Source organism: Solanum tuberosum, unplaced genomic scaffold (assembly GCF_000226075.1).
Source record: "Solanum tuberosum cultivar DM 1-3 516 R44 unplaced genomic scaffold, SolTub_3.0 scf00008, whole genome shotgun sequence".
In the NCBI taxonomy this organism is placed as follows: domain Eukaryota; kingdom Viridiplantae; phylum Streptophyta; class Magnoliopsida; order Solanales; family Solanaceae; genus Solanum; species Solanum tuberosum.
In genome coordinates, this window is record NW_006238934.1 from 2,835,000 (window position 1) to 2,851,182 (window position 16,183).

At 31.7% G+C, this 16,183-nt stretch overlaps 3 protein-coding genes across 3 annotated transcripts; 1 reads left to right on the forward strand and 2 right to left on the reverse strand.

The window, feature by feature from the left end:
- The first annotated feature begins 514 nt into the window (after positions 1-514).
- On the forward strand, positions 515-5,169 carry LOC102604230 (beta-fructofuranosidase, insoluble isoenzyme 1-like). Its single transcript, NM_001288398.1, is given in 6 exon segments — positions 515-710; positions 3,222-3,230; positions 3,341-4,362; positions 4,449-4,693; positions 4,812-4,908; positions 4,990-5,169. Coding segments are annotated over 6 exon segments (1,749 nt in total).
- A 1,060-nt stretch (positions 5,170-6,229) lies between these two features.
- LOC102604893 (40S ribosomal protein S14-2-like) lies at positions 6,230-9,298 on the reverse strand. The gene is made up of 6 exons (XM_006339075.2): positions 9,192-9,298; positions 8,570-8,689; positions 8,424-8,469; positions 7,564-7,649; positions 6,680-6,809; positions 6,230-6,530 (listed from the first exon to the last, which is right to left on the reverse strand). Exons 1-6 carry the CDS (start codon positions 9,192-9,194, stop codon positions 6,463-6,465), a joined length of 453 nt encoding a protein of 150 aa, XP_006339137.1. The 5' UTR covers positions 9,195-9,298; the 3' UTR covers positions 6,230-6,462.
- A 1,997-nt stretch (positions 9,299-11,295) lies between these two features.
- LOC102605232 (alpha/beta hydrolase domain-containing protein 11) lies at positions 11,296-14,633 on the reverse strand. Its single transcript, XM_006339076.2, has 5 exons — positions 14,327-14,633; positions 13,644-13,891; positions 12,475-12,587; positions 11,812-11,952; positions 11,296-11,722 (listed from the first exon to the last, which is right to left on the reverse strand). Exons 1-5 carry the CDS (start codon positions 14,565-14,567, stop codon positions 11,470-11,472), a joined length of 996 nt encoding a protein of 331 aa, XP_006339138.1. The 5' UTR covers positions 14,568-14,633; the 3' UTR covers positions 11,296-11,469.
- Between the last annotated feature and the right edge of the window lie 1,550 nt (positions 14,634-16,183).

Consider the following 16,183-nt stretch of genomic DNA (forward strand, 5'->3'; position numbering starts at 1 on the left):
TTATAAAATTAACTCACAAAATATAATTTGTCTAATATATTTAAATTTGGCTGGGTTATTCATACGCTTATTTATTAACTTAATCACTTTTAGTTCATCAAAATTGTGTTGATATATAATCTAATTTATCTCATGAGAAATTTGGTAAAAAGAATTCAAGTAGACTTTTTTTTTAATTGGATACGTTATATTAATTTTTTTATAAAAGAACAAATAAGATAATTAGTCAAAATTGAATAGATTGGATTTGACTCGAATTCAACCCGAATAACATATTGACTAGCTATACTAATTTTGACTCGTATAAATTCTAACAAAAACATTTAACTAATATTCAACGTTTACTCCTATGTACTTTTTGTTCAACATGTAATTAAACAACCTTAGTTTTTTTCATAATTATCTATTCATCTCTATGAGCTTTTTTTTCTCTATAAATACTCTTCTCACCCTTTCTTTCTACTTCATACCAATTCTCTCTCTTTCTATTTAACACAAAAAGAAAGAATTAAAGATGGAGATTTTAAGAAAATCTTCTTCTCTTTGGGCTTTGCCAATTCTTTTGTTGTGCTTCTTTATCAACAATGGAGTATTTGTTGATGCTTCTCACAAAGTTTATATGCACTTGCAATCTACTACTAGCCATGTTGATGCTAGCAAGGTCCATAGAACTGGTTATCATTTTCAACCTCCTAAAAACTGGATTAACGGTACGTTTTTCATTTGTTTTTCATGTCTATGTTTCTGTCTCAATTTATGATTTAGACGTTCTGAGTTCTAAGTTGAACATAAAAAGTTTTGAAATATGTATTTATTCTTATTTGTATTAGTTTTTTTGTACAATTATCTGAAAATGATGTTTGGGTTAAAAGTCATGATTTTTGCCAAATTTATTGTTAGGGGCGGAGCTAAAAAGTTAAGTACGGCCATAGAGGTTCTGCCAAATGCAACGATTTTAGTTTGATTGTTGTATTTATATTAAGAAATTAACTAAGTAGGTATACAAATTAAATTTAGAACTCAATTACTAATACAATATGATCACTATTTTAAAATTTAGAATAAACTTAAAGCTTGCATCCGCTTTTGTCCATTGCTTTTTCTTGTCTTCGGAAGTATCTACATATGTATAATTACTTATTTGTGGATAAATAAAAATAACAGAGCAAAGATTAGAAATGGTTTATTTTAATAATTATTTCCAGCTGATTGGTTAGGTTGACTGAAAATGTTGGGCTATTTTGATACTATATGTTATAATAATATAATAATAATAATAATACTCTTGACAGCTTTTGAGTTAATGAAACTACATGTTGCCCATGATGAGCAGATTCACATATGAATAATTAGTATCGTAATTAATATTGCCGATCTATAGATATTATTAATTAATATATACAAACAAAGTGAAGATTTTATTTGTTTGTTCACATCATCAACTTATAAGTCAAACTTAGGTGCCAGCCTGCTATATTTTACTTATACAAATAATACTAATTTTTTTTATTTAAAACATTAATCTAATATGATAGGAAAATGACCGTATAAGTTAGAAAAAAAATAATATTTTTCACATCGTCGATTCGATTCAAAGAATTCTAACTCATAGAGAAAGGTTTATGATGTGTTTTTAGAGACAGCTAATATGTGGTCAACTTCAGGCTAGCGTGAGAAAATGAACTTAATGCATGTGTCATGTGATATCTTTTGAGTATATAATATTGTATATATATTTATATGAAGCAAAAAATAGAGTTAATAATATAATATCTATGAGAATTGACATGGAGTGGTAAATATTCTTTCATCTTTAATCAAGGGGTCTTGAATTTGAATTTACTTGGGTACAGAGTCACTTTTGTTAGGAAACGTTTAACCCCAATATGACACTTCCGGATGTAAATCTCGATGTAATCGAGCTCATCAGACACCGAATGGAAAATAGAAAAAAAAAATTAATAATATAATATAATATAGTATAGTCAACTCCACCCCCAAACCAGGTGGGGTACGTGGGTTGGTGGTAGAATCTGAACCAATCGTATATATAATATTATTTATATTATAGTATATACAAATAAAACATGTGAAGAGCCCAAAAGTACGTGAAATATATAGAGCCAAAATATATGACGTAAAGATGAAAAGAAATTTAAAATAAAAATATGAATTACTCTATACATTCGTTATGATTTCATTTGTTCCCTTGACAATTCAGTTTGTATAATTTTAAAGAAAAAAGGGATAGAAATAATAATAGTAATATAATATAACAATAATAAATATAGTCCTGTTACTATCATGATAAATAGAAAAAAATAATTAGAAAACGACTTTCTTTTCTTTTGGGGTTTATATTTGAGGAATAAAGAAAAGTCAAAATGTTTTTGGACAATATTGACAACTTGTAGCCTGTAGGAAAGTCTGTCTTCGGGCACATCCTTCTTGTTGGTCTCTGACTCAAGCGGATTCAGGATTTTAAATTTATGGACTCTATAGTAGAAATGATTCTAAAAGTTTGAGTACGAGTTCATATAAACTATAACATTTATTCAGACTCTATATATAGTTTTAAAAATCTATTAAATATTTGATAGTAAACATGTCTTGTTATTATTATAATATTTATAATTTGTAGTCATCATAGGAACTCATCTAGATCTATTAAGTATCTATAATAATTTTCGCTTACTGAATTCTAAATGAATTATTTATACATATTAAATATTTTTAGGTAAAGCTATTGAGTTTTGTTGACTCGTAACTTCAATAGTATATTTGAGTTTTCTTTTTGTACAAGTCATAAATTTCTACTCTCTTTAATTTGCCCTTTTTTTCAATGGAAAAGAGGTTGTGGGCCTTGCATGAGTTGGTTCCCTTTAGAAAATTACAAAAAAAAAAAGGGGGGGTAGATTTCTATGTTGAAAAAGAAAAAAAAAACACTAAAACTTTTTATATTTCCTAGATTTTTTTGTATTTTTAGTGACAGTGAAAGCACATTCATCAAAACTTCAAAATATGTGCATTAATTATTCATCTAAATATTTATTTAGCTGGTTGATCCATGTACTATTCTTCATCCCCTTAGGTTTTGATTTTAACATTTTACAATTATAAGTTTTAATTTCTTGCTAACATTTAATTGTGTTTTGACTAATCAAATCTCAATTGTTCCTTTTTTTTCATGGTTTCTTCATGATGCTTCAAACAAACAACAGATCCAAATGGTGAGTCAAATTTATTTATTTTTACAAATACTTTTTACTAGCCATAATTAAATTTTATTTACTTGGTAGTAATTCTTCTTCTTTTTTTTTGTCATTTTTGTTCTCAATAGGCCCAATGTATTACAATGGAGTGTATCATTTATTCTACCAGTACAACCCAAAGGGCGCAATATGGGGCAACATTGTTTGGGCCCATTCGGTCTCAAAGGACTTGATCAATTGGATCCCACTTGAACCCGCTATCTACCCGTCCAAAGTATTTGACAAGTATGGTACATGGTCCGGGTCAGCCACAATCTTGCCAGGCAACAAGCCTGTTATTCTCTACACTGGAATTGTGGATGCTAACAAGACACAAGTCCAAAATTATGCAATCCCGGCTAACATGTCTGATCCATATCTTCGTAAGTGGATCAAGCCCGATAACAATCCATTGATTGTTGCTGACAAAACCATCAACAAAAGCCAATTTCGTGATCCAACAACCGCTTGGATGGGCCGAGATGGAAATTGGAGAATCTTGGTAGGGAGTGTGAGGAATCATAGGGGAAAGGTTATAATGTACAAAAGTGATAAGGACTTCATGAAATGGACCAAAGCCAAACACCCACTCCACTCAGCCCCGGGTACTGGAAATTGGGAATGTCCTGATTTTTTTCCAGTGTCATTGAAAAATAAAAATGGTTTGGACACGTCATACAATGGCAAAGACATTAAACATGTTCTTAAGGTTAGCTTTGATGTTACTAGGTTTGATCATTACACAATTGGTACATATGACACCAAAAAGGATAAATACTTTCCGGATAACACTTCTATTGATGGATGGAAAGGATTGAGACTTGACTATGGTAACTATTACGCGTCCAAGACATTCTTTGATAATGGCAAGAATCGTAGGATTTTGTTGGGTTGGGCTAATGAATCAGATACTGTTGATAACGATGTGAGGAAAGGATGGGCCGGAGTTCACCCTATTCCTCGTAAAATTTGGCTTGATCCTAGTGGAAAACAATTGGTTCAATGGCCTGTTCAAGAATTAGAAACTCTAAGAAAGAAAAAGGTCCAATTAAATAACAAAAAGTTGAACAAGGGAGAAAAGGTTGAAATCAAAGGAATCACAGTTGCACAGGTTTGGGCTTGATTTTTTTTCTTTTGTTTTATTTTATACTTATTTGAGACGTGTGTGAAAAAGCAAATTAAATTTGAAAATTGCAGGCTGATGTTGAAGTGATTTTCTCATTCACAAGTTTGGATAAGGCAGAGCCATTTGATCCTAGTTGGGCTGATCTTTACGCGCAAGATGTATGCGCCATTAAAGGTTCAATGGTCCAAGGTGGACTTGGGCCTTTTGGGCTCCTAACTTTGGCTTCTAAAAACTTAGAAGAATACACACCCGTTTTCTTCAGAATTTTCAAGACTCATGATAAATACAAGGTTCTTATGTGTTCCGATGCCTCAAGGTTTGTTCTTTCATTTTTTAAACACCTCGTCCACCCAAAAAAAAAATATATGTCACATAAATTGACAATATTGTTATTGTTGAATTGTTTGTTTATTTGTTTCCATTGATGTCACCAGGTCAAGCCTAAAGAATGAAACAACTATGTATAAACCATCATTTGCTGGATATGTAGATGTAGATTTAGCGGACAAGAAATTGTCTCTTAGAAGTTTGGTAAGCTCTCATCTCAATTCTTTGTTAATTTACCTATTTCATACAAATTTCGTGTGTTTTAACAATTTGGTTGTATTTCAGATTGATCATTCGGTAGTGGAAAGTTTTGGTGCTGGAGGAAAAACATGCATTACATCAAGGGTTTATCCAACGTTGGCGATATTTGACAAAGCACATTTATTTGCATTCAACAATGGCGCGGAGAGAATCACAATTGAGACTCTAAATGCTTGGAGCATGGCTAATGCAAAGTTGCACTAGAACATTGGGAGAATAGAATAGTCATGATTTTTACCTTATTATGCCACGTCACAAAGAAACCATAGTATAGAAATTTAACTTGCAGTTATTCATGAATGATGCAATATTTAATATAAAAATCTTGTCATATATTGATCAAATGTCTTATTGAATTAAGAGAATGAGAATCTTGGTGCAATTTCTTTTTCATTATGATTGAGATATATGTCTGGAGCCAACTCTTTTGGTCAATTATAGCCTTTGAAACTAACTCGGGATAATGAGACCATCTCTCTACCCTTCTCTACTTAAATATTGAACTGGGCTCGAACTTGTGACATAAGGCACAAGTCTCCCGGCCTTGAACGCTATTGAACAAAAGATTAATTTAATTTAGGTGTAAGGACAACAATTCAAACATCCCTCAAGGCTAAGAATGTTTCTCAATGAATTTTTACACAGAACAAAAACTTAGTTAAACAACAGTAATTTTGAAGCTTGGCAACTCTTGCAAGTTTTCAATATCTGTTTTGGAGAAATCATTTTTCAGTTATGTTTGTCTTGAAAATGAAAGACATTTCTTGTTTACTTACTTTACCAATTGTCATTGAAATTCATGTCAAGTTGAAGTAATATTTTGGTATATATGTTACTTTTTTCTTCCTCCTTTCAAACATATAAGAATGATTCAAGTTTTGCTATTTGATATCATACTCGTTTTACTTGTATTTACTATGGACAATGTTGGTATAGGAAGCTTAAAATTTACCTTGAAACTAGCCATTCACAGGCCTATTTTGATAATTGATTTCATGCATTTGATCTGACTTTTGTTCTATCAATATAAATCACCATAAAGAGATATAACTCAAGTTTAATTTGAGAAAGAACCACATTGAAAGCATGTCCATTGCTAACATTACAATGTTATATTACCTCAAATCCAAAAGACTAGTTATTTATCTTCTCTATTGTCACTGCCCAGGTTGTTTGTTCTAACCATTGTTGAGTTCTCTCGATGCAACATCAATGGTGTTACAGTTTCCAGTATCAAGTATATAGATCACAATGAAGCAAGACGAAGCAACAAAAAGTGTTCACTTTTCAATGATTATAACGACGAAGTCAACTTACTAATCCAACTCAACAAAATAATTTCCATCTCACAAGATTGAAAAAGCTCCAAATGATCATAAGTCAGAATGACTTGTACTCTGGCTACAAAATGTTCAAAACTAAGTTGTAAAACACAAAGAAAGTTGCATCCTTAACCAAAATATTCTGCCATGCAGCATATATGTAGCTGAGAAGAATTCACAGCCTCCTTCCTCTTCTACCACCCTTTCTGCGGGTACTGTCGGTGGGAATAGGAGTAACATCCTCTGACAAAATAGAGCAACAAGTACTTTCAGAAGGGATTCAGATTAAAGATGTTAACGTAAAGATAATAGCACATTGTCAATACAACCAAATTCCGAAGCAAGTAGACCATACAGATGATGAAACTATCCAACAATTAAAGAGGTTTTACCTATGCGTCCAATTTTCATTCCGGATCGAGCAAGGGCTCTAAGAGCAGACTGGGCACCAGGACCAGGAGTCTTAGTTTTGTTCCCACCTGTAGCCCGAAGCTTAATGTGAAGGGCATTAATTCCAAGCTCCTGTAAATTATTAAAAATAGTGAGTTGCAAATAAACAACTTGACTTCCTAGTTATTCATAGACACAAGAAAAAGCATGATCAAGGAAGCTACAACTTATTGTGCCAACCTCAGAACACTAAACGATAGTAGAAATGCTATTTTAATCTCCATACACAATCTAATGTGAAATATTTTAATCTAACAAGACTTTCACTCTAAATTTGAGATTCATTTTGGCAGTACTTTGGTTATTTAAACATATGGCTCCCGCTTAGACGTGGTCTACAAAACAATATTAATAACGAGTAATATAGGTAGAATAATGTTTCCAAAAGTCATCACACAACAAAACAGAGGTTTACCTGAATCACCTATGCTTAGACAGATCGAATAAGCAAAATATTTCACTTTTTTTTAGCAGCAGGAAATGTAAGTAGAAGGGAGCAGAGTTCAGGTAAGCTAAGCATCTTGGATTAAAGTACTGAAAATTCGTTATTATTTTTAGATTATTACAATGACATCTTCCATATACTTAGAACACACAAAATCCTGAAAGCTTGGACCTAACACAATATGCCAAGGAGCAAACATGCATGAGATCATAAATGTGAGTCTGTTATCAACACATCAAAGCTCAAGCTTAAAATCTTTCACCTTTCATTAACTTATTTTGTAACAGGTGCAACCTGTCGCAATCCTCGAATAAGTAATTGGATACAAAACAGTTTTTTAATCTTCTAGTGACATAAAACGATGTATGCAATGTGTCTGACCTTGCATCGTTGAGAAACATCTTGTGCTGCAAGCATAGCAGCATAAGGAGAAGATTCATCTCTGTCAGCCTTCACCTTCATGCCACCTATAAAGTAGAACAACTCTAAATGAAAAGACAACTCAAAAAGACAACTCCTAACTGGTTTCCCGATTAACGATGATAAATAATATTGTCCATGTCCCCAAAAGAATGTCACCTTTTATATAGTAGGAAACAACTTAACTTTAAATTTTTTGCTTTACCCTTAATAAAACAATTTATAGTTACACAAAAATCTTAAAGTTGTTTAAGACCACAACTTTCAAAAGTCAACTTTCATTCTTAAATTTTGTGCCAAGAGAAATGGCAACATAAATAGAGGCATAGGGCGTACTAAATATAAAGGGAAAAAACGAGTACAATGTGTTTATCAATTGAATTTGTTAGTTGAAAAAGTGAAACATTTTATACGTATTAGTTGAGAATACATATTAGACATGTTAACACTTCAATTCCTATGCTTTTTCTGGGAGTTATTTAGCCTTATGGTACATTAGTATAAAATATAAAGAACTTCCTAGTATTTTTTTTATTTTGTATCGTATTAGCCTGAGATGAGTTTAAATGGTAGCAAGATCAGTGAGGATTCATATAGCTGCCCCCAACATGTTTCACAGTGAGGCCTGGTTATTGTTGTTGTAAAAATGTCTTCTTTGTTCTACAGGAAATTTAAAAATGAGAAATGTAAATTCTTGGAACTGAGGGGATGTAACTCTTAATTGGCTGGTGAAATTAAGGTTTTCAACAACTCAGTAATGGTGAAATCCAGAACAAAGATACTACACAGATGCAATCACTACCACATTACAGAGTACATACCAGTAATGCGAACCATTGTTTCACGTCCAGACAAATCAGTCACATGCTGCAATTAACAGACAATTACAAATTCAGAACAAAATAAACAATTATACAACTTCTTCAAAAACAAAACTAGTACAAAGGAGGGGAAATCAATAACTCACAATGAACGTGTCGTTGAAAGAGGCGAAAATGTGAGCAACACCAAAGACCAATTCACCCTCCCTGGTAGCTGGTCCAAGGGTAACAGTCTCTTCCTTGGGCTCCCTGGTCTTTCTCTTCGACTACCAACCCAATACAATCCATCAGCATAAACTTTACTAATACTTCAATAAATAAAAATAAAAAAACAAATATAAATCTATAAAGACATATTTAATAACCATCCATTGTACCAAACTTAAGACCATCAGTATCCAGAACTACATCTAACAAAAGTGTGTTCACTTGGAGACGCTTCGTCGAAAAATTATACTGAATATATGTCAAAAATTACTTTTTTATACATGTATATTAAATCATGAACGCCCTACAACATTTCTGGCTTATCAACCGTCAGTATACTGCCAAAGAGTTAATATTTCAGTCTGTGCATACAAATCCAGCCGAATAATTATATTATTAATAGTACATTCCCACAAATACTCAAAATAAACCTAATTTCAGTGGATTAAACTTCAAATTTTTCATATTAATTTCTAACATAATACGAGTTCAATTCGGTTAATTACAGATGATTTAAAATTAAAATTTAAATCAATATCGCCTTATTGAAAAAGAGAATACCATGGCTAAGGTTGATTTGCAGATGAGCTGCTGCTGCTGCTACTGAAGCTTGAAGAACCCTAGCTGCAATGGTGGTGCGAGTAGCTGATGAAGAGACTTAATTGTGCATACCTTTGTTTATATAGTTAGGGTTTCCAGAAAGTATAACAATTTCATAAATGGGCCTCTTCTTTATTTTGGACTGTGAATGTACAGGATGGGGGCCCTATCATTTTTTTTTCTTTCTTTGCATCTTATAGCCTATTACAAAATGTTTAGGGAAAATTACAGAAATCACATATTTTTAAGGCAAAATTATAATTTATCCCTTAAAAGTTTATAATTACAGAAAATTTTCAAACGGATACAATAATATAAGCGCTGATACATTAATCTGATGCGCGAGATACAATAATATAAGCGATGATACATTAATCTGATGCGCAAGATACAATAATATAAACGCTGATACACTAATCTGATGCGCGAACATGAGGGATTTTGGAGATTTGTAAAACTTATAGAGGATAATGGTAATAAGTAAACTAAAAGGTGTGATTTCTGTGATTTTTCCAACTGTTTAATTTGTAGTCACAAACATCAAACAAAAACAATATTTGCTCCTCATTGCTTCTTCTACTTCTTTTTCATCTTCTCGATCATTTATTAGTTATGCAGATATTAGTTATGTATGAATTAGTTATTTCCTTGTAATGGTTACATCATACATGTATTAGTTAGGGGGTTTCTAAATTGTCAATCAAACACGTATAAATTTAATACAAGAAAAATTTATTTTCTATTTACCTATCAAACATTATAGGGCAAATTACAGAAATCACATACTTTTAAGGCAAAATTACAATCTATCCCTTAAAGGTTTATAATTACAGAAATCCCTCACACGGATACAATAGATACAATAATATAAGCGTTGATACATGCGCGAGATACAATAATATAAGCGATGATACATTAATCTGATGCGCAAGATACAATAATATAAACGCTGATACACTAATCTGATGCGCGAACATGAGGGATTTTGGAGATTTGTAAAACTTATAGAGGATAATGGTAATAAGTAAACTAAAAGGTGTGATTTCTGTGATTTTTCCAACTGTTTAATTTGTAGTCACAAACATCAAACAAAAACAATATTTGCTCCTCATTGCTTCTTCTACTTCTTTTTCATCTTCTCGATCATTTATTAGTTATGCAGATATTAGTTATGTATGAATTAGTTATTTCCTTGTAATGGTTACATCATACATGTATTAGTTAGGGGGTTTCTAAATTGTCAATCAAACACGTATAAATTTAATACAAGAAAAATTTATTTTCTATTTACCTATCAAACATTATAAGTTATACAGAAATAAATACATGAAAATTTTATTTTTTATCCAGCTACAAATGACCCTCTTGAAGGTTTGATATCTAATATTGAGTAAGATAAAATCTGTATTTTGTGAAAGTTATAACTATTGAATGATAAATCAAAGAAGACATAGATCGAGATATGGAAAGGGAAGAAAAACTATGGTAAATAATACCTTGATTAAGATTATTGTAGTTGCTAACTTCATAGTTAAATTTATGCTTGTTATGGATATCAGCCTAACTAAAGGTCAAAATCATCTAATCTTTAGTATTTACTGGAATTTGAACGTAAGACATCATGGTGTTCAACCTACTTCATTGACGACTAGATCACACTCTTATTCTCTTATAAAATAAATTCAAGGGTTATGAGTGATAGTGACCGCAACAATAACTATACCTCAATCCCAAATAAGTTAAGATAACTATACGAATTAATTCTCATTTCTAAGTTGATAGTAGGAATTATAAATCAAGGGAGGAGCTAGGAAGGGATTCATTCGAACCCTTTTCAATGAAAAATTACATTGTTTATATATGGTTAAAATTATTATTTTATATATATATATAGTAGATATTGAATTTCTCCGACTTCTTCGTGTGCTTACTCCTTCATATGTTGAACCCCCATACTCCGCCACTGTGCTAAATCATATATTGTATCTAACTCTACTTATGCTCGTTTCATACATGATACATCGAACAAGCAAAACTCATGCAGCCATGGGATTTTCGAGTAGAGTAAAGTTTATGATCAGTAAATATATTGAAAACCAAATTCTTGCAACAATAGAATTCACCACTTTTCAATTATTGAAAACAGGAAACAACATTAGAGATATCAAGATATGCAAGCACAAAATGCTTTCATGAGAATGTTTAAATTAGGACCCTTTGAAACCAGAAAAGAAACTTGCTAAACAATAGAAGCTAATTTGGGAGTTATAATTTCAAGAAGCCCCTTTGGATTTTCGACATGAACCCAATGTCCGGATTTGGGAAGGAGATGATACGACATCTTGCCTTCGGATCCACCAGTTCCGTTGGAGGCAATGCTTTCGAGTTTCTGGACAGTCTCTGGATCCCACCTATCACTTTTCTCAGCACGCACAATCGCTATCTCTGTCCCTTTAGGCGGGTGCTCCAGCAAAGGCCAATAATCTTTCTCCCTGAAAAGTTCCATTTTTTTTTTTTAAGTAAACAACCTTCAAGAAAACAATCATTAGAATTTCTTGAAGAAGAATGGATCTGATTTTACCTGTAAGAATCAAACATTTCTGCAGCAGCTTCAATATTAAAGTTCCATGTCATGCTATCCCCTGATTTCTCAAGATTGCTGCCCAGCCATTCTGATAATGCCTTAGAAAACCCGAGTTTCAACAAGTGATCTACCAGCCATCTGAAATGCAAGATTCATGTAAGAGATAATGAGAAAACATGTTTGAGAAAACTCATATGAGAATATTCAGGTAGGCTAGACTAAACGCGTCAAAAAAAGGTGCAAGTAGAGTGTGCTAACTGCTAAGTAGCATTTGGCATTTTCAACTTCCTAGAAATTAATTAAGCATTAACCATGACATGTGGCAATCTCATAGAGTTATTATTTACGACATAGTATAGAAAGCATAAATGTTTGTTAGTGTTAAGACTACTGCAACAACCACATAATATGTGATTTTACACTTATTCCAAGTCCTGCTGATTACTAGCTAGGTCCAATTGAATGTTACAGACCAGCCATTAATAATTAGCTAGACTATTTGCTGGATCATCCAAAAATTGTTGAAAAGAAGCTAGTTAGATAATGTTGTATGAATCTGGACACCAAAATGACACATGCATCTTGAGCATAACTTAGACGCAACCAAAATATGCATATATCATATTAAAGAATGGTGATAGGAAGGAATAGAGACTCCACTTTCGAGATGGGATTGATGAAGGTAGGCTCTGCAGCGTCTGCATAACTTTCTCTACTTCTCTATTGCTATCATCAGGGTTCACCTTTCCAGGGACAGAATCCAATACCCAGAGCTGTTCTGCATCAGGTGTGTGAACTATAGATTAGCATAAGAGTTCAGCAAAGACATGATGCAAGTGAAACAATCAGAGGCAGTTAAAAGCAGACAATTACTCAAGATTTTTTTCTGGAACCTGTATATTCCACGGAAGTACCCACGCGATTTCCTGATTTACCAGATAAATTTATAGAAAGTGGCGGCCTAACCAAGTTTGGAAGTGTGTTTTGGCTGCCAAGCTAAGGTCAGACATTGTATGCAGCGTTTGCCATGTTGACGTTGATTTCACAAGTTCGTAGATACTCCAAAATTACAAGGATTTCCAAGTAAAAGACTAATTTTTAAGCATCATTTCACACTGTAGATCTAGCTTACATCAAAAGTTAAGCACTTAATTTTTGTGCAAGGGACTGACAACAAGAGATTTAAAGGCAACAACATAAACCAATAAAACATAGTAATGATGAACCATAAGGTATTTCTACAAAGAAGATCTACATAAAGAAACTTCCGCAAGTTCTCCTTTTTCCCCTCTATGAAAAAGTTATATATACACAGGCAAGTGGCAACCATCCGGTTGTAGCTTTTTCAGGGTTAGAATAGTTTTCTATGAACACGTTCTAGATCAAAGAAGCAAAACAAAGATGGAACAACACACATAGAGAGAGGAGGAGAGAGCTAAAGTATATGTCTTCTATTTTTACTTTTTTTTTCTTTCAAATATCTCCAAGAACAAGTTTCTTTCCTTGCATGGTATTATTAAGGATAAGCTAAAACTTCATTTAAACAGCCTGTAATGAACTAAATGAAGGAGGGCATTGCTTAAACAGGCAATGGGATACCTTGCATATTGCCAAGAAAATGTTAACAGCAATAGCACATAAAAAAAGAAGCTAAACCAGATACTAGGACAGAAAAAAATGTGCGAAATTGCACTACCATTTCGCCAAATAAATTTGTAACACACGAACCCGCGACTGCTAATCCGATCAGCTATCCATGAATGTCGAATGAGGTTCAAAAGCAGGATTAGAAATAAAAATTTCAATCAATTGCAAGAAAGAGCAAGCACCTGCTTGGGCAATCGAGCCGATTGGCCATAAACACCTCGAGAGCAGCTCTCAACATACTGCAAGGCGACTTTACCACCCATGGAATGTCCTATAACAACATCAGGCCAATCCCAACCCTTTGAATTCACCAAATTAGCTACATCTTTTGCAGCATTTTCCATATCATGTGGTGGCACAAAGCCTTCAATTTTAGCTGAATTCCCATGATTCCGCAAATCCACAAGAATCATCCTCCAATTTACACCATCTAAAAAACACACACATAGAAAAACATATAAGCTGCAAAATTTTAACCTTACAGACAGTGATAAGCCAGAATTGTTTTCACTAAGGGAGCCAAAATATAAAGAATTAAACACGAAATGAGATCTCTTGGTCAGTACAAATTGAATAGAAGAAAATGACCTTTTCAGCTCAAATATCAAGTTGCCTACAAAACCAATTCTCCCAAATTAAACCTACAAAAGATTAATCCAATTCAACATATAGTATATATACACACATGAAATTTACTTATTTGCACAGTGTAATTTTCTGGCGAAGGAGTATCAATTAGATTAACTAGCCCAAATTATTCACTAGTACCGGAATGAAACTAATCGAAATACAAACAAATTTAGAAGATTCATAATAACTGATCGCAACTAATTTAACTAGCTAGAAATTGATTTGACTAAAGTACCTGCAGAAAGGGAGGAAGCAAGAGAACGAGAGAAGGATCGCCAATTTCGACTGGAACCTAAGAGGCCGTGGAATATAAAAGCTGTGAAATCGTAAGGTTTTTCCGGCGAAGATCGAACTTCTTCGAAAGCTACGGTGGCGATGGAACGGTCTGACCAGTGGATATACGGCGTCGATGTAGTTAGAACCCGGTTCAGGAGTCTAAGGCCCTCGACCGGTTTGGTTCTGCAAATGCTCGACATTTTTACCGGTCTCGTTTTCTGCTTCGGAGTTCTTTGCTTAGTGGCACGACTTGAATTTTAAAAGGCAATCAATTTACCTTTTACATGAATTTCGTGTGTAAATATTTAAAATAAATTTTACAACTTTAAGAATTATAAAAAGTATTATAAATTAAATAATTATTAACTTAAAATATATATTAAAAAAATTATAGTTAAAAAAATTGTTTGAACCTTGAAGTTTAAAAATACCATGTAAATTGATATGGAAATAATACTTCACTAATTAATATTTTAAATTATTTTATCGTACTATTTATGTATTAATATATTTAAAACTATAAATTTTGATGATGTTAAAGTGCCACAAATATAGTGATTTTATTTTAAGTTCTTTTATTTTATAAAAAATTATATAAATTAAACGTTATAACTTAAATTAGAGGAGAAGGTAACAAGAGTAATATAATATCGGAAAAATTGACTAAAATGAGGATATGATATTATGGTATATTATTTTTTAAATATAATAAACTCAACATATTGAAAAATATATTGAAAAAGTACACTAATTAATAAATAATAAATTAAAATTTAGTGTAAATTATCTTTTGATTTAACAAATGAAAATGAATATCTATTTTAGGATATATTTGGCCATAGATATTGCAAGTATTTTTGGGGAAATGATTTTGCCAAAATTTGTTAATTTGTTTAGTTTTTGAGATATTATTTTCTTCTTTTTTGGTAAAAAGAAAAAACTTGAAAACTGCAAAAAAAAAAAATCGATAAAAATATAACTGTTGCGTTCTTTTGAAATTTTAAAATTTATCATAATTACTTCTATTTTACAAAAAAAAAGAGTCTATCTATTTCTGACTCTTACTAATTCTACTAGTATTATTTACTTCAAACGCATTTTTGAAATAAATATCTACTATGAGACAATTATGACTATTCAATTTGTCTTGAAGAAATATGATTTAGATAATTAAAAAAAATCTTCGATCGTGTTTTACTTGTTTAATCTCCTTCACAAGATATTCGCTCATATTATCGGAAAAAAATCAAATTTAATAATTTAATAACTTACAAAAAGATTGAGCTAATTTTTATTTGATATGTTGTAATATAATGCATGGAACACTAATGCTTTAACGACTTATAAAAAGATTGCGCTAATTATTAATTTAATTTTACTATATGATATTTTAATGCATGAAATATTGAAATTAATTATATTTATTTATACTTTATGAACAAGTAAAAATAAACGAATGAACAAAGTACTTAGAGCAGATGTATATCACTTCTTTTTTTTATTTCTCATATGATGTCTGCTATTTAGTAGCAGTCTGAATATGAGTTATGATGGGATAAGTTATGTTGGGATAAGTTATGTTGGGATTAGTTATGATGGGATAAGTTGTCCTGAGATTATTTCTTATTGAGTGTTTGGTTTGTTATATTCAAAATAATATATATTGATAAATTTTAAGAACAAGTTGTTTGTTTACAAAATTACCCTTCACTTTATTTAAACTTTTTAAATATTTCTTTGTGAGCTTTAGTTATTCATTTTTTAAAATAAAACTTTTATTTTATTTAACTTAAATATTTTTGTTTATGTATTCCCA